Source organism: Plenodomus lingam, assembly GCF_022343315.1.
Source record: "Plenodomus lingam strain CAN1 chromosome Unknown contig_14, whole genome shotgun sequence".
Classification (NCBI taxonomy): Eukaryota; Fungi; Ascomycota; class Dothideomycetes; order Pleosporales; family Leptosphaeriaceae; genus Plenodomus; species Plenodomus lingam.
In genome coordinates, this window is record NW_027093932.1 from 1937910 (window position 1) to 1959483 (window position 21574).

General features: G+C 38.4%; 5 protein-coding genes across 5 annotated transcripts; 2 read left to right on the plus strand and 3 right to left on the minus strand.

The window, feature by feature from the left end:
* Nucleotides 1-830: 830 nt before the first annotated feature.
* Nucleotides 831-1498, minus strand: IAQ61_002743 (uncharacterized protein; the record flags this gene model as incomplete). Its single annotated transcript, XM_066095676.1, has 2 exons — nt 831-1342; nt 1474-1498. The coding sequence occupies 2 exons, from the start codon at nt 1496-1498 to the stop codon at nt 831-833; spliced, it is 537 nt and encodes a 178-aa protein (XP_065954512.1).
* A 129-nt stretch (nt 1499-1627) lies between these two features.
* On the plus strand, nt 1628-1966 carry IAQ61_002744 (uncharacterized protein; the record flags this gene model as incomplete). Its single annotated transcript, XM_003843482.2, has 1 exon — nt 1628-1966. One exon carries the CDS (start codon nt 1628-1630, stop codon nt 1964-1966), a length of 339 nt encoding a protein of 112 aa, XP_003843530.2.
* Nucleotides 1967-2091: 125 nt separating this feature from the next.
* Nucleotides 2092-2424, plus strand: IAQ61_002745 (uncharacterized protein; the record flags this gene model as incomplete). Its single annotated transcript, XM_066095677.1, has 1 exon — nt 2092-2424. One exon carries the CDS (start codon nt 2092-2094, stop codon nt 2422-2424), a length of 333 nt encoding a protein of 110 aa, XP_065954513.1.
* A 694-nt stretch (nt 2425-3118) lies between these two features.
* On the minus strand, nt 3119-4651 carry IAQ61_002746 (uncharacterized protein). The gene is made up of 4 exons (XM_003843481.2): nt 4509-4651; nt 4407-4449; nt 3585-4356; nt 3119-3510 (listed from the first exon to the last, which is right to left on the minus strand). Exons 1-4 carry the CDS (start codon nt 4620-4622, stop codon nt 3456-3458), a joined length of 984 nt encoding a protein of 327 aa, XP_003843529.2. The 5' UTR covers nt 4623-4651; the 3' UTR covers nt 3119-3455.
* Nucleotides 4652-7085: 2434 nt separating this feature from the next.
* On the minus strand, nt 7086-7453 carry IAQ61_002748 (uncharacterized protein; the record flags this gene model as incomplete). Its single annotated transcript, XM_066095678.1, has 2 exons — nt 7086-7220; nt 7337-7453. The coding sequence occupies 2 exons, from the start codon at nt 7451-7453 to the stop codon at nt 7086-7088; spliced, it is 252 nt and encodes an 83-aa protein (XP_065954514.1).
* Nucleotides 7454-21574: the final 14121 nt, after the last annotated feature.

Here is a 21574-nt window from a genome sequence, read left to right on the forward strand (position 1 = left end):
AGCCCACTGCCTTCGAAAGCGTTTAAACTCGGAGATTCGTGAGACTTGTAAATAGACGTATGAAACTGATTGACGGCATGAGTGCCCCTTTTGAACCTGTATGATCGGTCAGGCCAGCGTAGGCGCGAGCCGAGGCAACCAAACATTCATCGGTCGAGACTCAGGGTCCTGTACGTATGCCTGTGACGGGATCCTGAGGCCCGTCTTAAGCAATGAAAATCTTGCTTCATGCTTGCATTCGGCTATGATTCTCAACGCCCTTCCCGAGGCTACCACACCTACTGTAGCACAAGCCTCGCTTCTGAAGATACGTACTGGAATTCACAAGGCAACATTCGACTTATATAGTAACATGGTACTCATGTCTGCCAACAAGGTTTCTCAGTGAGGTCCGAATATAGAGTGTTTGCCAAGAGAGTGGAAATGAGACAATCTGGGCAGATCCTTGGAAAGGGTTGAAGGTTTGCGTGATCTTACATACATGCTTACTGTATTCCCCTCCCGCACGGAGTCTGACCCTTTCAAAGTTGTCGGAGAATATCATCACGCGGGAGCAGTCGAAGGGTTGGAGAGTGTCTTTGGGTAAGGCATAGCATCGACATGCGCACTTTTATTTTGCCATGATATGGTACGATAAAATCCATGATTTTAGCACATCAAGAGACTGGTAGCCTCAAGTCAGATGAGCCTAAACCTACTATGGTAGACCACGAATTCAACCTTGTGCACGCTAGCACAACGCCTTGTCACTTTGTGGACACACCATGGCCCAATGCAACCGCCATGAGAAACAGGCCTAAGCCAACATGACAAGCAGCGCACGACAGCCATCATGTTCGCGTGAGAGCCACGAGTCGCATGTCGACTGTCACTTTGACACCCGCCAGCAGTTTGTCAGGCTGTAAGTAGATGGACTGTGAAACTCCCACCCTAAAACCCCGAACGCCACGGCCTTCACGACTCAACATCCCATCAACTGGTCTTTGACGATAAGCGAAGCGTTGCAAAGTCTGCGTCTCGCGTACGAGACTTTGGGCATTCGATACCGCCACGCAGTCTGGACGTCTTTTTCGCGTTAGCCTCAGCCTTAGCACCCCTGAGCAGCCCGTGCCGTTACCGACCAGAGTGCTGTTCTGGGCAGTCAACGATGTTTCCTCAGACGGCAACCTGGATCCAGCCTGAACGTGTCGGCAAATGCCCAGCGTTGTGGCGTGTGCTGCACTGTGGAAGATTGTAGCCGCGTGGGAAAGGTAAGCCACCAGCTGAGGAATAGCGCAGTAAGCGGCAGAAAGCAGGTATCTAGGCCTGAGATAAGCCGAAAAAGGCACGCGAGCATTGTCTGCTTACCTACCTAGAGCAGATCACGGTGTCTTGGTAGAGTATAAGGGGCCGCTCGCGCTGTCTTGGGTAGTGGCCTGGCTTAGTGTTCAAACTTCATTCTTCTCCTGCCTAAAGTTACTTGAATATATACACTCGCTTTTGTATGTTCAGTGCACATCACGAATCGTTCCCATATATCTAGTTATACGTCGCTCATTGTCTTCATCGGCGGGCCTCTCGCTACATCTGTGCTACTGCCTTTCGTCCAATACATTTACCTTACTTTAACCATCATACATCGATCATAATGTCCACTTCTATGGGTGCTCTGCCCACCATGGTCGTTGCTGCCATTGCAGTTGGCGGCATCTTCGGTCTCTGTGGTCTCGTCGTCGTCATCGCCGTCCTCTTGGATTGGCCCAACCGAAAGCAGCGAAGACAGAACAAGGGAATAATGGAAGAGCTCAGAGAGGAGCGACAAGCAGGCAATGTGGATGTGGAAAAAGGCAAAGCGGACGTAACTGAGGCAGAAGTCTCATCCACCAAACCGCCCACATATTACTCGAGCGTGCGAACAACAGGAACGACATCATTGCAAGGTCACTACGAACATCCCGTCGTCGCCAACAATCCTCCGCGTATATAAGAGATCGTCACATTCGGCCATCGAGTCGAGCAAATTCACGACAGTGGCTTCAAAGAACATTTTAATGTTCACATACGCAATCTAACAAAACGACTGCACCCGTCCACTTCCACATACCGTCATCAATGGACCCAGGACTAACAGTAGCTCCTGAGAATACCACAGGTACACGCGACATCACCCCGGTCCACCCGACACCAACGACCACTATATTCGTAATGCAAATCGGCACACGCATCTCGAGGCAACGTGACAGTGATACCTCGCTCCTACGAACGCCCTGGTCCAACCCTCACTGGTCTGTGGATTCAGGGAGAGGGCGGCCCAACCCATCTCGGATCCAACATTCACGTGAGAAATCCTTCGTATCGCAAGGCGACGCAGAGCTGAATGAATCATCTCCAGTTGGTGGCTCAATCAGAGAAGAACCTCATGAGGGCTCGGGTCATGGCACATGACTCCTGTCAGTGTCAATTCTTGCTGTTGCATACGACCACCAGAAATTATGGTCTTATCATCTAATAGAACAACCCTAATCATCGTATCCCAGATGCTCCGATGTGAAAACAGCAAAAATACGGTCTAAATCCCCTCTTCCTTTAAGCTTAACCCAGATTTTCTCTACTTAACCCTCCGCATATCGACTCTCATCATCATCCTAAACCCACGTGTGCAAAAGACATTCACAGCGCCGTCGGCCAAAGTACCTAACAAATCATTCCGGTATGCCATCATTCAACTAGATCCGTCATGCCACTTTGTAGTATCTCAAAGGCCCAAGTACACTCATTTCCTGTATGCATAATGCCAAAATCCGCATTGCGAGGTTTGTACATTGGAGTAAGATTGCAAGTGATCTGAGACTTGATACATTGCTTAGCTACCACCATGTCGAAGCAACCTCAATACTAAAGAAGACTAAGTGTTTGTAGCGATAAAAACTTGGATTAGACTCAGCGATCCTGGCTTTTCTTTGCGTCTGACCCAGCTCATTTGACATCACTAAATGGCTCCCTGTACCTATTCCTCACAGCGAGCGAAAGAATTTTCTTCAAGCTGCAAAGAATGAAATGCTCATGTAGGTCGAGCTCTCATGCTTGTCTGTCATTCATGCTACTTCATTCACTCTCTCCGCCAAGTTGACTGGATTCACGAAAGCAGTAACTCATCTGCATTAACATCATCTACGGCCTATTCAAAATGACCCTTGAGATTCCACAAGGGGGATTCCCCCACAGAAGCGCACACTATAGCGCTAGCTCGGAACAAAGTTTCTATCGCATACAATTGTGTTTGTTCGACTTCAATACAAGAAGACCACAAGAATATGTACTTGTTTGTTGAATACAGAAACACGCAAAAAAACTCCAACCCTTTCAATCCTTTCGTGCTCCAAGGCCAAAATTAGTCGTGGGTAGTTTCCCTTAACAGCATTGGTAAGCAATGAAGACTGTGCAACGACAAAGCCCAAGCCTGAACCCGGCTTCTATCATTTTTTAAGCCGCGTACCTGCTATATCTTCTTGGGCATCTCTTAAGAGGAAACTGCTTACGTGTTAGTCGACAATGTCCGAAAAACTCGAATTTGTAAGTGGGTGGGGGAAGTTGGATGAACTTACTTGTACCACAGCACCGTGGGTACCACGGTACCCAAGTGCCACAGACTATGCGCATCCAGGACACCCATCCACGGTGGAAAGTCGAGCAACTCCAAGCTCATGGCCATGATGACCCATGCCACGCAAATTCCGGGCCATACTGCCCAGGTTCGCCCAATTTTCTGGTATTGGGTATAGCTGAAGCCGCTCCAGAGAAGATTCGCTATGATGCCCACGACCACATTGGCTGCCATGTTGTATGTGTAATCCCATGACCAGAGTGAGAGGTAGAGAACATGCAGAGTATACAACACGATGCACAACCCCGTCCATGTCCTCAGTAGAGACTGCTTCCTCGGCTCCTTTCTGTCCAGCCTGAAGACACGAATCGGTGCATAGTAGAGTCCGTACAACACATTCGCCCCTGCCGCAAAATAGTCCAGTTTCTCCGTGATGTTGAAGTCTCGCGCATGGAAGATCATACTGAAGGTCCAGCTTGCCAGCCCCACGTAACCAAACCATATGTAGTATTTGCGCAGCGGGTAGGAAGCCGGTATCTTGTCGCGCAGCTGGCGCATTCCCCAGTCGTGAGCGAGGTAGTTGAACAGCGAGAATATGACGCTAAAGGGCTCCTGGATGCCCATGAAGCGGTAGAAGGGCCACTTGCCATGGAATTGGTATACCGGCTGCATGTAGGGCGGATCGCGGGCGAGGCGTTTGTCAGTCACGACGTGTTGGCAGGTGTAATCGCATTCTGCAGGACAGTCCCAAAACAGGAGGCGGCGGTGAAGAGCTGGGCTGAGGTTAGTTGAGGCAGTATATAGATCTGGAGATATGGCATACGGATTGGAGTTAGGTTTTTGCCGCAATTGGCCTCTTTGCAGACCTGGAAAGGGGATCAGTCGGGGCTCGTCGGTTCTGTCTAGTAGATTCTGGTACACGTACCTGTACACAGTCCTTGAAATCTGGCAATCTGTCACCGAGCGACGCATGGCTTATACCACCCAGCAAAAATATCACAGCAAGGGTCTGCCATGCTTGCGTTGTTCGTGTCTTCATGGTCTCTTGTTTAGACGCAAAGAGGTGCCCTGTGTTTGTGTACGAACGTCAGACCCGTCGCGTGTTGCGGCCAATCGGCACATCTTGGCAACCAATGATTGTCCTCTGTTGCAGGTGGGCCGGGGCTATCTTGAGCCCACCATTCACATGTAGACTACCAATCGTGGATTTAACCTCTTCTGTGGAAGAAGGCGATAGGGCAAAAAAAGCATAAAAATGGAGAAGCAGGTGATCGAAACCTGGGCCTCCCGCAATACAGATGCTTGCAAAACGGGCGCTCTACCACTGAGCCACATCCCCTAATGACATATTAATTGATGATGGTGGGATTATGAGCACAAACAAATATAATCATACAGTTCAGGGGTGTACACTGCAAGCGCAACACGTTGGGTCGCTAAAGACAGACGGTATTAAATTAGCGGCATCGGTAAACGTGTTGCAAACATCCTTAGGGCATTAAATAGAACGAGCGGCTAGATTGCTTCTATAGGGAGCTTCTATATTACTCTAAATCTTTGTAGGTGTAACAAGTGCAAGCACTCGTTCCAGTTCTTATTAGACTAGCCAAGATATTTTCAGCCCTAATACAGCTCTAACTCTAGTCCAAGACCCCTCTGCCTCTAGATATAAAAGGAGCCTTATCATTTATGCTTATAGATAGACAGACAAGTTCTTCTTGTCCTTTTGTACAAGACCTATAGGTGTAGGAATCATATCCTTTTCCATACAGACGCGCACTCCTATATGCCTTTGAGTCGTATCGGATACCCTTTAGATGCCCCTACCTACCTGTGTCGTTACAGTAGGGTGCCTTAAACATTAGGTGTACGCTTCTAATTAGTAGATAGAGTAACTCTATATTTAATTATATAGGGGACTTACAAGTTTTACGCAAGCTTCTAAGTTAGGTAGTAAGGGGTGTATAATAAATAGCAGAATAAATAGCAGTCTTTTTATAATGCACGTGGCAGGCATATTAAGATATATATACATAGAGCATTAGTTTTTGTAATAACACAGGTACGGGGGACGTCTAAAAGGGGTCTGATATGACTTAAGGGCATATAGGAGTGCGCGTCTGTATAGAGATTGAATGAATTGATCCTGATACCTACAGGTCTAGTATAAACGGACAAGAAGAACTTGCTTATCTATCTATAAGCGTAAGGCTCCTTTTATATGGTGGAGGCAGAGGGGTAGGCTAGGAAACTCGGACCCGAATCGGCGCCGTATCGGCTGTGAGGCTGTCTTTGGATGCTCTGGTCTGAGATAGAACGAGGGTTGCACTCGTTACAGTTTTAAGGTACAAGAGGCGAATTTGTAGGTACTTCTATGTTATTAGCGGACAATCTAGTTATATTACTATAAGAGAGCAATAGTTCACATAGTATCCTACTACGAGTTATGCAACGTTCGGCCATGAGTACTATGTGCAGCGGCACAAACCTCCTCCTCCATTAGCTTAGTCCACTTAAATTCTTAATTGATATCTTAACCTATCCACACGTTAATTAATACCTCTACACTACCTTAATCAATGAATGCAGTTTGCCTCCATCACTGGCCCCCTGTTCAAATAATCCCGTTCTACGAAGTACCACAACTGGTCTTCTGTTAGCCCTGTGCCTAAACTTCGGATTTATGTGGGGGTTGGTAGTAACTTTGGCTGATATCGAGACTTGTTGCTGGGTTATTGCCTGGTGGTAAGGCTATTCGTTAGTCGATATCAAGACTTATAGGTTTAGTCGGCGTTTGTTAAAAGACATCTGCTTGTCTATTAGCTAATATCGGGACTCCGAGTCCAAACCCTGTTGACTTGGTAGTAAGTAATATTGGTTCAAAAAGCTAAAAAGACTCGCTTCTGACTTCCTGACGACTACTATACCTACCACGGCAATATACTAGTAGAATCCCTCTAGTTGAATTACTACTATAAGCCTGAAGATGGCGTTTTCCCTGTCAAGCTCTGGGCTTCCTATGTTGCGATTGGGGCCGCTAGGAATGAGCAAACGAGGAGCAGGAGAGGAGCACAGGTGGTATAATTCTCTTTTAAGCAACTATAAACCATAAGTACCATGTGCTACGGCAAAACATGCAGTATCCAACGATGAGGGTCCAAAAGTAGTGTGTAATGTGATTATATTCTCCTAGTCTATGAGGTTAGGAGCTATCTATGGGCAAGCATCCCAAGGGGCTAAGATATCTATGACCACAGCAAAACACGAATCTAAGCATCTTTTAGCTGCTTTATCCTCCTTCTTCCACCATAAATCATAGTAGACCTTCTTCCTCCTACTAGAAGAACTACCTGTCCTTTACAAGACAGTCTACGGCGAGCACTATTTATAGATTAAGTAATAGATAATAGGTTTAAGGAAGAGGAAAGGTCTTACGCATCGGATTAACTGAACAAAAGTAATTAGCTTTTTTTTTATTTCTTCAAGCTTGGCAGATAGGAACTTACACCTCCAGTACAAGTAGGTAAAGGGTCATTTCTATAAAACCCATGTTCTTTTCCGTTTTCGTCAGTAGGGTTGTAACATTTTCCTCGCCAGACAAATGTATGTTTTTGATCGTACTCCCAACTAGTCTATGCTAGGGGTCAGAACTCTAGAAAATGTTATAGTTGTTGGATTAACATACACAATAAGAATAGTGATTGCCCTAGCTAAATTAGTACTTGATAGGCATTGTTAGGGATCAACAAGTACCTGACATTTATATGTTTTATCGGATTTTGGAAAGGGTACTTGATCGCCACTAGTCCACATTGCAGAAGCTGCAAGAGCCGTAGAAAAGTAAGCAGCAATAAGAAGGAGGTTCATCATTGTCCCTTGTAGGTATTGAGAATATAGTAGTTGTTTGAACAAGTAGTGGAGTGGGAGTTGCAGAAAATTCAAGTTTTTGCTTAACGATTTTAATAGGAAAAATAACACCTTTATAGATATCGTCCTAAGAATTTTTGAGGGATTAAAAAGACACACGGCAGGTTTACTGGTGTTTGTAACAAGGCTAGGCTAAAGATAGCTAGCGCTTACTAGATGCCTAGGCTAGACTTGAACAAGGTTCATGGGTTGGCGCTAGGGTCTAGCACTATTATCTTATGCTAAGCTTAGCTAAGATATATATATTATACTATGCAAGGATTACTTGGCTTAAGTATTCTTGTGCGTACCTTTTGGACCATGGCCAATTAGTACAGACAGGGGAGATGACGTAGTATTCAGTTTAGGGGCAGGGCGCCTACCTTGTTACAGTGTTGGTGGTCGAGCTTTGTCTGAACTATTAATATCCTACTGGTACCTAATTGGTCCGATATTGCTTCCAAGGTGTAACAATAAGGCAGAATTGCCGCCTATTGTTCCATGCCAAGTTAGGCCTAACAAAGGCCTGACTTACTAATATATATAGAGAGCAGCTCGCCTATAATTAGGATAGGTATATTCTTCTTATCCTTTTATATAAGACCTATAGGTGTAGGAATCTTATCCTTTTTGTCGCAAACCTAGAATGGGGCAAAAGTGAACACTGTTACCCCACCCCGATAAGTTGATATATATGGTGGGATATTAATAAGATATTATATTGCGACACTTTTCTATATAGACGCGCACTCCTATATACCTTAAAGTTATATAGGATACCTTTTAGATACCCTACTTACCTAAGTTATTATATTATAAGAAGAATATTATCCTAGCTAGTAATAGTATTTAAGAATATTATATTTATTATTATTTTAAGCTACTAATTTAGTTCTAGTAGTAGTCTAACCCTATAACTATATAGTTAGAATAGCTATTAGAACTTCTAATAGCTAAAGCCTATAGGCTTAGACTTCTAGACCTATAAGTAGTGCTAGATTACCTTTAGAAAAATCGCGTTAGATTACGTTAAGGTAGAGACCTAGAGACTACTAAAAGCCTAGAGGAATTAGAGGTAAAGCTAATATCCTTCTATAACTAATACCCCTAAAGAAAAGATTTATTATTCTTATTAACTACTAAAATATTAAATAAAGGTAAAGGAAGGGTATCTAGTTCTACTACCTTTAAAAGCTTATTTACTAATAAAAAGAAATTAGATAAGGAAGACTTAATTAATAACGCCCTCCTAGAAGAACCTACTTCCTACCTATCTCTTAAGTTACCTTATGCTTATAACAACTTAGGTAGGTAGGGCATCCAAAAGGTATCCTATATAACTTTAAGGTATATAGGAGTGCGCGTCTATATAGAAAAGGATAAGATTCCTACACCTATAGGTCTTATATAAAAGGATAAGAAGAATATACCTATTCTAACTATAGGTAAGCTGTTCTCTATATATATTAGTAAGTTAGGCCTTTATTAGGCCTAACTTAGTATAGAATAATAGGTAGGTAATTCTACCTTATTATTATACTACCCCCTCCTATAGAGAAAAGGATAGTCCCTATCCTTAGGATTAGGTTTAGATCCCTTATTAAAGAAAAGCTCTTATAAAATAAATCTACCTTTACCTCTACCTTTACCTTTACTTCTTGTTCCTAGGGTATAGACCCCTATCCTTAGCCTGTATATAACTAGCCCTCTACCTACTAACTTTCTTATTCTTATATCCCTAATTTTTTTATTATTTAACCTAATCTATCTAAAATCTAGTAAGTATTTAATCTATAAAATTAAGTAGTTACTAATCTAAATTAGAACCTTTAACTATACTAGTACTAGTACTAGTACTACTAGGAGTCCTTCCTATTACTTATCGCGCTCTCTATATAAGGGTAGTTAGGGCTCTAGCTAGGGGTAAGTTTAATAATTTTAATTTTAAGTTAAAGAATTCTAAGAAGTGCTAGTACTATATCTCCTAGAATAAGTATTATAATCTAGTAAGTATCTAAGTCTAATAGGGTTCCTTTACTAATCCTAGTAGATTCCTTCTTTTATTAGCTAAGAGTACTCTACCCTTAAGGGTGCTCTAGATAAGTACTATAGCCTAGTAGCAAACCCTACTAAAGGGGATAAGGATAAGGAAGCTATAGTTACTTATTAGAAGGATATTAAGCAGTTTAAGGCTACTATTTAAGAAACTACCTAAAACCTAGCTAAGTGCGTTACTATTACTAATACTTAGACTAAGGGTATAGAAGCTACTAAAATCCTTATAGCTACCTATTATACTACTATATCTAATTTATGTTAGCTTTAGAATAGTATCTATAAGATAGTCTTAGTAGTTAGGGGCTTAACAAGGGCTATTAATAAACTTAAGGAGGAAATAGTAATAAATTAGGAGGCAACCTTTATAGTATAGGCTAAGATAAAGGCGCTTAATAAGAAGGCGTCTAAATTAGTTCTAGCTCCTACCCCTAGTCCTACACCTGCTCTAAACCCTGCTATACTAGTTATCTAGAAGCTAGCTAAGAAACCTAGTCTAGGCGCTATCTTAGCTAATAGAGAGTCTAAACTAGGTTCTAATATAGAGATAGATATAGAATAAAGAGGTTTCCTAGGGGTAGTATCCTAGGAACCTTAAGGGTTCTAGGATAGTTCTAAATAGGATATAGTAATAAATAGTAATAAGAATAATAGTAATAGATAGTAGTTAATAGTATAATATATAGCTAAATAGGATATAAATTAGTTCTAATATTAGGTATAATTATTATAAAGTAATATTAGATCCTCTTTACTTTTTTCCTAGGTTTAAATCTATTTTAGTAAGCTATATAGGGGACCTAGCTAATTTAGATACTATTAGTAGAATACCTATAATTTATAGGGAGCACCTATAAAGTTAGAGGTAGAATACTAAATAGGATTAGAATTATATCTAACCTACTTAACCTTATATTTTAGCTTAGATTAATATAATTTGCTAGCTAGGATTTCTTCTACCTCCTATTCCTCTATACCTTGTATAGGTATACTAGGGGGTTTTAGAGCCTCTTATCTAGGCAATAGGTCTTAGGGATCTTTATATAGTATATTAGGAGAGAAAACATTATAGATCTTAGAACTAGGTAGCAATTAGAGGCAATACGCGTTTCCTACTTATTCTAATACCTTAAAGGGACCTTCCTATTATTTAGATAGTTTTTAGCTAGGTTATAAAATAGCAAGATTAGTAGTAGATAGATAAATATAGTTACTAACCTTCTAGTTAACTAGATAGTAATAGCAATTAGTAGTAGAGCGCATTTAGTCTTAAGCTCTTTCTATATTTTCTTTAGCAATCTTCTAGGCGTTATGTATCTAAGTAGCAAGGGATAAGGCGTCCTTATAGTTTAGTTTCTCTAGTATAGTAGATAGGGTCTTTTCTAGTTTCTAATACTAACTTTGCTTTAGTAAGGAACTAAAGAGAAGCTAATATAAAGCTATACTAATAGATAAATATATTAAAGTACTTTAGGTATAGTCTATTATAGGTAGTAGCTTACTCTAGTTATCCTAGTAATAGGATATAAAAGGCCTTAGTCTCTAATTAATATACTTGTTTATAATCTTAGTTTATCTATTAATTTATTTGTAGTAGGTAGTAGAGAGCTTAACTTTAGTACCTATAATCTAATAGAACTTAGACTAGAAACTAGATATAAACTAAGGGCCTTAATTAGAAATAATAGTATCTAGAGTATATCTAAATTAGTATACCTACTAAATAAATAAGGTAGCTATACCTTAGGCGTCTATAGTTTTATAGCAAGGGATAGTAATAGCTTGCTTTAATAGGTAATTAATAATAACTATAATCTAATTATAACCACGTTAATCCTAGGGAAAATCCTTAAAATTAATGCACAGGTGTTGTATTAGTAGACTAGGGATAGGAAGGGGGTAGAGCATGCTAGGGAGTTAGTGCTATCTTAGGTGCCCTCTCCTGCATAGGATACAGTTCTAAACGTAGCGTTTATAGGTAGTCTCTATACCTTTCTAGTAGTAATATTAGGCTAGGATCTAATAGGTTTTAGTAGCTAATAGGTAGGTAGTAGACACTTAATTATAAGCCTTACGAATTAGTCTAGTATATAGGACTAATCTAGCAGGCACGTAAAGTTAATCCTAGTAGAGAAGGAGTCTGTTTTCTATCTAATAGTGTTTAGGTAACTCTAATCTTTCTATTAGGAATAAGGACCTATTTTCTTAGAGAAGAGTTTTAATAAGTTCTAGGGATCTAAGAGTTATAGGGTTCTAAACTACTATAATTAAAGCAAGGATTAGTAAAGAATTCTTAGCTAGGTAGTCTTGCGCTAAGTTAGAGTTAATTTAGGGGTGTGTGAAGGACTTAGGCTTATGCCTAAGCCTAGGTCTAACACAAGACAGACTAAGTCTAACACTACTACTAAGCGAACACACTAGACACCTATAAAAAGGCGTAGAGGGCTTACCTCTCCTTTAAGATACTAAATACTATTATTAACGCTTATTGTATTCTCCCTTAAGGCTAGTCTATAATATTTTAGTATCTTCTTCTAAATATACTATAATAGTAATAAGAGATAGACACGCTAGATATTTAGAATAACTAGGTGTAACCTAATATAGTAGAAAGGCTAATATAATAGGTCTATAGATTAATAGAATAATAGGCTTAAGACTCTACTATAATAGCTATACTACGTTAATAGAATAAGGAAATACGCAATTAGATTCTATCCTAACCCTCCTCTAAGCCCGCTAGGTTTAATAATATACTACCTCTACCCTCTCCTACCTTATACTATAAACCTTTCCTAGTTAGCTTGCTATATAATAGCACTAAGGCAAACTTCTCCTCCTAGTAAATAACTATAGAGTTTAAACTGCGTGCAGATAAGGTCTTTATTAGGGATAAGGAGGTAAGGTTTATATATATTTAGTCCTAGTTATTACCTATAGTCTAGCGCGCTATAGTACTATACTTTAAGGATAGTGCACGTAAATATTAGGATATAAATAGGTTTCTTAACTACCTAGCGTTCTATTATAGTAACTATTATAGGTAGGAGTGCGCCTAAGTTGCGTTAGAATACTTATATTAGGGCTAAAATTAGCCTTTTATAGAGTTCTTTATAAATTTTATATAGCTCCTTATATAGTTAGGAGGTTTATACTAAGATAATAAATAGAAGCTTTTATAACTTTAGTAATCTCTTAATAGTTATATACGCTTAGTTTCCCTTAATAGAGGAGTCTCTAGGATAAACTATAACGTAGCTATAGAGGAATATAAGATAATTATAGTAGATATTAAAATAGCCTCTCTAGAACTAGGCTTTCTTTAGGCTAGTAAGTCTAAGGAACCCTAGTAGAAGTCTAACTTAGATTAGGATAGCAACACAAATATAGTAGAAGTAGTAGCCTTATTAAGTACACTTACTAAACTACTAATATTATGTCCTAACTAGATCCTATAGAACCTATTTAATATATAGAAACTAGTAAAGGTTTATACCTAGTGTAGATAGGGTAGTTATTTTATACGTGTATGCCCTAATACCTTATTACTATAACTAGTAGGTGTTAAGATAGTTGCAGCATTAGTAAGCAGCCCTAATTTAGGAAACTAGCCACCCCTAACTTTAGGCTAAGTTAGGGGTATAAGGAGGACACTATAATAGAGGAATTATTAATAGTAGAGGCTATTAAGTGTCCCCTAGATATTAAGGCAGGGTTAAATAATCCTCCCTTTTTTATTCCCCTTCTCCTAGGTAGAGTAGAGAACGTGTAAGTAATAGTTAATTTAGAGTGCTAGTGTTTTAGTGCAGTTAAGGAAAAGTTAGCAAGATAGATTAGTAGGACCTTTATTAATATTCCCCTGTAACCCTTATAATATACCTAGGGAATTACTAAGGGTACAAGAATTATATAGTTAGTAGTATTAGACTATAATTTAGATAGTTAGTAGTCTTAGCTTTTAGCTTATATAGTACCTTATCTTTCCTATTAACTAATACTAGGTAGACTATAGCTTTGTAGAGAGGGCGTTGTTATAGATATTCTACAAGGCGAATTAATAATTAGGAAGGCAGGAAATATAGTAGTATAAGAGAGTGGGAGACGCCTATATCCTACCTATATCTCTATTATCTTAGGTTTAGTTATAGCAGGGTTGCTAAATTAAGAACCCTAATAGGAAGATATATTAGTACAAATTTTTATAATAAATATACTAGATATATTATAGGTAATATACAACTTATACCTAATAAAATATCTAGGAAGTATTAATAAAGGAAGTCCTATTAATATATACACTATCTATATTGCTAGTAATATAGTTTCCTATAAACCTAAGTATAAAACTAGAAAGATAAAGTTGCTACTAGAACTTTAAGAGTTTAAGGACCTATTTAACAAAAAGTTAGCAAGTAGTTTGCTACCTTATTAAGGTAGTATAGATTACTATATTTAGTTAATAACTCTCCTAGATAGAACCTAGCCTAACCCCCTATAGGGTCCCCTATACCCTATATCACGTAACTAATTACTAGAACTAAGAATATAACTTACTAGATTAATAGACAAGGGCTAGATCTAAGCAAGCTCTTCTATAGCTAGAGCTCTAGTATTACTAGTAAAGAAGCTATTAGGTAGTTAGCGCCTTTATATAGATTACTAGATGCTTAATAGTATAATAATATTAGACTAATACCTACTACTACTTATTAAGGAAACTTTGCGCACACTATCTAGTGTAAGTTAGTTTATAAAAGTAGATATTTACGCCACCTTTTATAAAGTTAGAATAGTAGAAGGTTATAAGTCCTTAATAGCTTTCTATACCTAGTTTAGGTTATATAAATAGTTAGTATATCTATTTAGTCTTAGTAGTGCGCTATCTACTTTCTAATAATATATTAATACCACGCTTATAGAGTTACTTAGATTATATATAATAGCCTACCTTAATAATATCCTAATTTATTTAGGAGGAGACTAGTTTAACTATATAGAAAAGGTAAAGCGTGTACTTATACTATTAAACAAAGTAGGGCTACACCTAGATTTAGAGAAATATACTTTTAGTATTAATAAGGTACCCTACCTAGGCTATATTATTAAGGTAGGTAAATTACTTAGATATAACCCTAAAAAGCTTAGGGTAGTATAGGAATAGTGTTGCAGGAGGGATATCAACTGGATCACGGAGCATCTTGATCCCAATCAATCCCGATCAATCCTGGTCAATACCCCTGTATAACCCACTATCTGATCGACTGCCAGCTCACTGCCAAGTGCCTAACAAAAAGCAGGAGCTCTAGTAAGGAAGGTTTACTAATTATTCACCTTCTAGTAAGGGTAGCTGAAGCTCTATATATATAAGTCTAATCGTAGTAGATACAATCCAATAATCTATCTCCTAAATCATTCCTAACCTTAGTAATCCAAATTTCTACACCTTCTTCTACTATAAGTTATGTTAGACCTTCTTCCTACTAGAAGAACTACCTATCCTTTACGTAACAGCCTGTTATGGACTAGCCCTAAAGGAAGAATATAGTAAGCGTTAATAATAGTATTTAGTATCTTAAAGGAGAGGTAAGCTCTCTATGCCTTTTTATAGGTGTGTAGCGTGTTCGCTTAGGGGTAGTGTTAGTCTCTACCAATCTCTAGTTAGACCTAGGCTTGGGCTACGCCTAAGCCCTTCAAAAAGCCTTTGGCGAGCACTATTTATAGATTAAGTAATAGATAGATTTAGAAGAGAGGAAACGTCTTACGTATTAGATAAGCTAAACAAAAATAATTAGTTTTTTTAAAACAAATTTCTTTAAGCTTAGTAGATAGGAACTTACACCTCTAGAACAAGCAGGTAATTCCTCAGTTTGAATCCATCCCCCATCTTTTCTCTCATAGGGGTTGTAACAATAAGCTTGCAAAGTAAATGTTTTAGCGGGATCTTGTTCCCAGCTAGTCTATGCTACGGGTTAGAACTCTAGAAAATATTATTGTTGTTAGATTAACATACACAATAAGATTTGTGGTTAGGCTAGCTAAATTAGTACTTAATAGGTAGGCATTGTTAGGGATTAACAAGTACATAACAGTAAAAAGGTTTTCCTAGTTAAACTAGGAAGGGTACTGGGTTTGGACTAGCCCACATGCTAGCCTCGATAGCTGCAAGAGCTATAGAAAAGTGAGCAGCAATGAGAAGGAGGTTCATGATTGTTCTTTGTGGGTATTAAGAATATAGTATTTGGTTAAACAAGTAGTGCAGTATGAGTTGCAGAAAATTCAAGTTTTTGCTTAACAATTATAACAGGAAAAATGACACCTTTATAGTCATCGTCCTAAGAATTTAAGGGATTAAAAAGATAAGCAGCAGGGTTACCGGTGTTGGCGGTCGAGCTTTGTCTAAGTCATCAGTTGATCCTACCGAGACCTAACATAATCGGTCCGAAAATTGCTTCCAAGGCCTCTCTTTTGGGAAACGTTATTCGTCCGGGTCGCAATAAGAAAAGTGTCCTGGTTATAAGCCTTACCTTACCCAAATTGGTTAACATCCTGCAGCTAGTAAATTAGTACTATAGGGGATTCCGCTAGATGGCCCGCGACTAGTATTAATAGTATTAGTGTATAGTATCGGTGGATATTAGGCTACCTATATCTAGATACATAGTGTTGCACCTGCGTGAACTAGGCAATAGCTATAACCTAACATCCTATATTAACTAAAATCTATTAGAACACACTATATAACAATACCATTAATACTAGTTATAGGCTATTTAGTGGTATCCCCTATAGTACTAATTTACTAGCTATAGGATGTTAACTAATTCGGGTAAGGTAGGGCTTATAACCAGGACACTTTTCTTATTGCGACCCGGACGAGTAACGTTTCCCCATTTGCCGTCGGTAACATGCTGACAGTAACGCTCACGTCAGATACTAGGTCAGCAAACACGAGATCAAAGTCCATGAGATTGATGGCTCGGATTTGAAAGAGAACGCCAAAGAGGTGGTCATATGCAGTAAGACGGTGCTCGCTGCTCCGTAAACCAGTATGTACGTCAAAGAAATTTATCGTTCCACTTTCCGTGCAGATGTAGACGCCAGTGCAGGCTCAATAGTGAATGACGAGAGGGATCCCTATGCTGTTATTTCGATTTATGCCAGTCTGAAGGTTTATCTTGGTGGTTTTCCGTCGCTCGATCCGGTAATCACTCGGATAACGGGACAAAGTTCTGCAAAACTGCCATGGCAATGACATTAACTAAGACCGCATGCCCATCCGTATTTTCCGCCCCCGGTAGTGGGCTGCACGATCATGTCTTGGTAGTACAAACTTTATATGTAGAGTGGGCATGTTTGAAACAGAAGCGGACCCAGAGCGGGGTTTCCAATGTCAGCTTTGTTCCGACCCTTACCGAGGCTGCGCGCGTAACCGCCGTGTTCGCGTAACCGCCACCCACGACACCACAACCACTATTTTACCAATGCCTCCCACACGCGATATCTCACCTAACATGTATCTAATAGATGCAGCAATTGTACTCATTATCCCGCCTAGTCTAGAAGTCATGTGATTGGACCCACTGTGGCGAAACGAAGCATCCTCAACCACACAATCTATCGATTTTGGCCGCGGTATTCGAGCTCAAGATGCCTCGCAGTGTTGAGTATTCGCGCAAGACGCGCTCTGCTATTATTACCCTTTGTTGTTAAGGTATTAGGTGGACTGCGATATTAAACAGCTGCCTGTCTCGCCTACGGGGGCGTATATGTTTATAAAGAGACTCCTTGATTAAGCTGGTATAGCCCACACAGTATCGCCACGCTTAATACCACCCTGGCACGCAGTGGCAAACCACGTGACTTCTGGACTACCTAAGCGCATGAGTATTTTTAAAATTGTAGCCCTTAGAAATATAAATTCTAATTACTAAAGTTACCGTGCGCTTTAGTATTAACTAGAGGACAATTGTGGAAATCTAGATCACTAAGGTTAGGAATGATTTAGGAGATAGATTATTAGATTATATCTACTACGATTAGACTTATATATATAGAGCTTTAGCTACCCTTACTAGAAGGTAAATAATTAGTAAACCTTCCTTACTAGAGCTCCTGCTTTTTATTAGGCACTTAGTAGTAAGCTAGCAGTTAATTAGATAGTAGGTTATATAGGGGTATTAATTAGGATTAATTAGATTAAGATACTCTATAATCTAGTTAATATCCCTCCTATAATACACCCCCTAGGTATAAGTAGATCTTTTATTATTATAGTTACACTTATAGTTAGTAGGTAGTATAGCCTATTAGAGTATTATATATCTAAAGGGTTAAATTAGCTTACCCTTTAGATACTAACTAGCACGCCTTTCTTATTTAGGCTACACTTACACGCTTAGATATTATCTAGACTAAGCTCTATAACTCTATCTACCTAACTATAATCTTTACTATAGCTTAAATTATAAGATTATATAACCCTAAAGATCTAAACTATACTTATATCCCTACTAACCTATATCTTAGTTAAAGTTAAAAACTACTACTTATACTTACTCTACCTATACTACTGTAAAGGGCTTAGGCTTATACCTAAGCCTAGGTCTAATACAAGACGGACTAAGTCTAACACTACTACTAAGCGAACACACTAGACACCTATAAAAAGGCGTAGAGGGCTTACCTCTCCTTTAAGATACTAAATACTATTATTAACGCTTATTATATTCTCCCTTAAGGCTAGTCTATAATATTTTAGTATCTTCTTCTAAATATACTATAATAGTAATAAGAGATAGACGCGCTAGATATTTAGAATAACTAGGTGTAACCTAATATAGTAGAAAGGCTAATATAATAGGTCTATAGATTAATAGAATAATAGGCTTAAGACTCTACTATAATAGCTATACTATATTAATAGAATAAGGAAATACGCAATTAGATTCTATCCTAACCCTCCTCTAAGCCTGCTAGGTTTAATAATATACTACCTCTACCCTCTCCTGCCTTATATTATAAACCTTTCCTAGTTAGCTTGCTATATAATAGCACTAAGGTAAACTTCTCCTCCTAGTAAATAACTATAGAGTTTAAACTACGTGCAGACAAGGTCTTTATTAGGGATAAGGAGGCAAGGTTTATATATATTTAGTCCTAGTTATTACCTATAGTCTAGCGCGCTATAGTACTATACTTTAAGGATAGTACACGTAAGCGTTAGGATATAAGCAGGTTTCTTAACTACCTAGTATTCTATTATAGTAACTATTATAGGTAGGAGCATGCCTAAGTTATATTAGAACACTTATATTAGGGCTAAAATTAGCCTTTTATAGAGTTCTTTATAAATTTTATATAGCTCCTTATATAGTTAGGAGGTTTATACTAGAATAATAAATAGAAGCTTTTATAACTTTAGTAATCTCTTAATAGTTATATACGCTTAGTTTCCCTTAATAGGAGAGTCTCTAGGATAAACTATAACATAGCTATAGAGGAATATAAGATAATTATAGTAGATATTAAAATAGCCTCTCTAGAACTAGGCTTTCTTTAGGCTAGTAAGTCTAAGGAACCCTAGTAGAAGTCTAACTTAGATTAGGACAGCAACATAAATATAGTAGAAGTAGCAGCCTTATTAAGTGCACCTACTAAACTACTAATATTACGCCCTAATAAGATCCTACAGGACCTATTTAATATATAGAAACTAGCAAGGGTCTACACCTAGTGTAGATAGGGCAGTTATTTTATACGTGCATACCCTAATACCCTATTACTATAACTAGTAGGTGTTAAGATAGTTATAGTATTAGTAAGCAGCCCTAATTTAGGAAACTAGCTACCCCTAACTTTAGGCTAAGTTAGGGGTATAAGGAGGATACTATAATAGAGGAATTATTAATAGTAGAGGCTATTAAGTGTCCCCTAGATATTAAGGCTAGGTTAAATAATCCTCCTTTCTTTATTCCCCTCCTTCTAGGTAGAGTAGAGAATATGCAAGCAATAGTTAATTTAGGGTGCTAGTGTTTTAGTGCAGTTAAGAAAAAGTTAGCAAGATAGATTAGTAGGAACTTTATTAATATTCCCCTGCGACCCTTGCAATATACCTAGGGAATTGCTAAGGGTATTATAACAACTTAGGTAGGTAGGGCATCTAAAAGGTATCCTATACAACTCAAAGGCATATAGGAGTGCGCGTCTATATAGAAAAGGATAAGATTCCTACACCTATAGGTCTTATACAAAAGGACAAGAAGAATATACCTATCCTAACTATAGGCGAGCTGTTCTCTATATATATTAGTGAGTTAGGCCTTTATTAGGCCTAACTTGGCATAGAACAATAGGCAGGCAATTCTACCTTATTATTACACTACCCCCTCCTATAGAGAAAGGATAGTCCCTATCCTTAGGATTAGGTTCAGATCCCTTATTAAAGAAGAGCTTTTTGCAAAATAATTCCACCTTTACCTCTACCTTTACCTTTACTTCTTCTTCCTAGGGCACAGACCCCTATCCCTAGCCTATATATAACTAGCCCTCTACCTACTAACTTTCTTATTCCTATATCCCTAATTTTTTAAATGTTTAACCTAATCTATCTAAAATCTAGTAAGTATTTAATCTATATAATTAAATAGTTACTAATCTAAATTAGAACCTTTAGCCATGCTAGTACTAGTACTAGTACTACTAGGAGTCCTTCCTATTACTTATCGCGCTCTCTATATAAGGGTAGTTAGGGCTCTAGCTAGGGGTAAGTTTAATAATTTTAATTTTAAGTTAAAGAATTCTAAGAAGTGCTAGTACTATATCTCCTAGAATAAGTATTATAATCTAGTAAGTATCTAAGTCTAATAGGGTTCCTTTACTAATTCTAGCAGATTTCTTCTTTTGTTAGCTAAGAGTACTCTACCCTTAGGGGTGCCCTAGAAGAGTACTACAGCCTAATAGGAAACCCTACTAAAAGGGATAAGGATAAAGAGGCTGTAGTTACTTATTAGAAGGATATTAAGCAGTTTAAGGCTACTATTTAAGAAACTACCTAAAACCTAGCTAAGTGCGTTACTATTACTAATACTTAGACTAAGGGTATAGAAGCTACTAAAATCCTTATAGCTACCTATTATACTACTATATCTAATTTATGTTAGCTTTAGAATAGTATCTATAAGATAGTCTTAGTAGTTAGGGGCTTAACAAGGGCTATTAATAAACTTAAGGAGGAATTAGCACTAAATTAGGAGGCAACCTTCCTAGTGTAGGATGTTATGGACTGGCCTTAAGGGAGAATGCAATAAGCGTTAATAATAGTATTTAGTATCTTAAAGGAGAGATAAGCCCTCCACGCCTTTTTTATAGGTGTCTAGTGTGTTCGCTTAGTAGTAGTGTTAGACTTGGTCTATCTTATATTAGACCTAGGCTTGGGCATAAGCCTAAGTCCTTTACATACCCCTAACCTTCCCTTATAGACTATCGTGAAATCGTCTTTCTAGGGTCTAGGGTTATATCTTTATCCTCTATAATCCATATTAGGCTTTATTACTATATTTTTTAGTTTTGTTGTTATATCTTTGTATTCCTTCCTAATTTGTAATAGGCCTATATATTAAGCGGTACGCGCGTGTAGCGTCTATGCGCTTATTTTAGCACCCTACTATAAATGTTCTAACATAGCTATCCTACCCTACTATAAATTTCCTAAACTTACTTTGTTATACAACAGATTTTCCCTACTAATTAGCCCTTTCTCTAATCTTTTTCTATTAATCCCGCCTATCTAGTCCCTATTATATCTTTATCTATAGCTACTAGTGCTAGTAGTAGGGATCTACTATAAGGTAGTTAGACCCTGCGCTAGGCCTACTAAGATAAGGTGCGTACTTCTAAATATTCTCCCTATATTTCCTGCACTAACTTTTTGTTTAGCATATATCTCCCTAAACCTAGTTACTTAGTAGCTTTATTATTTCTAGTAACTTAGATAATAAGGAATATAATAGTAGCTTTGTAAAGCTGCTTCCC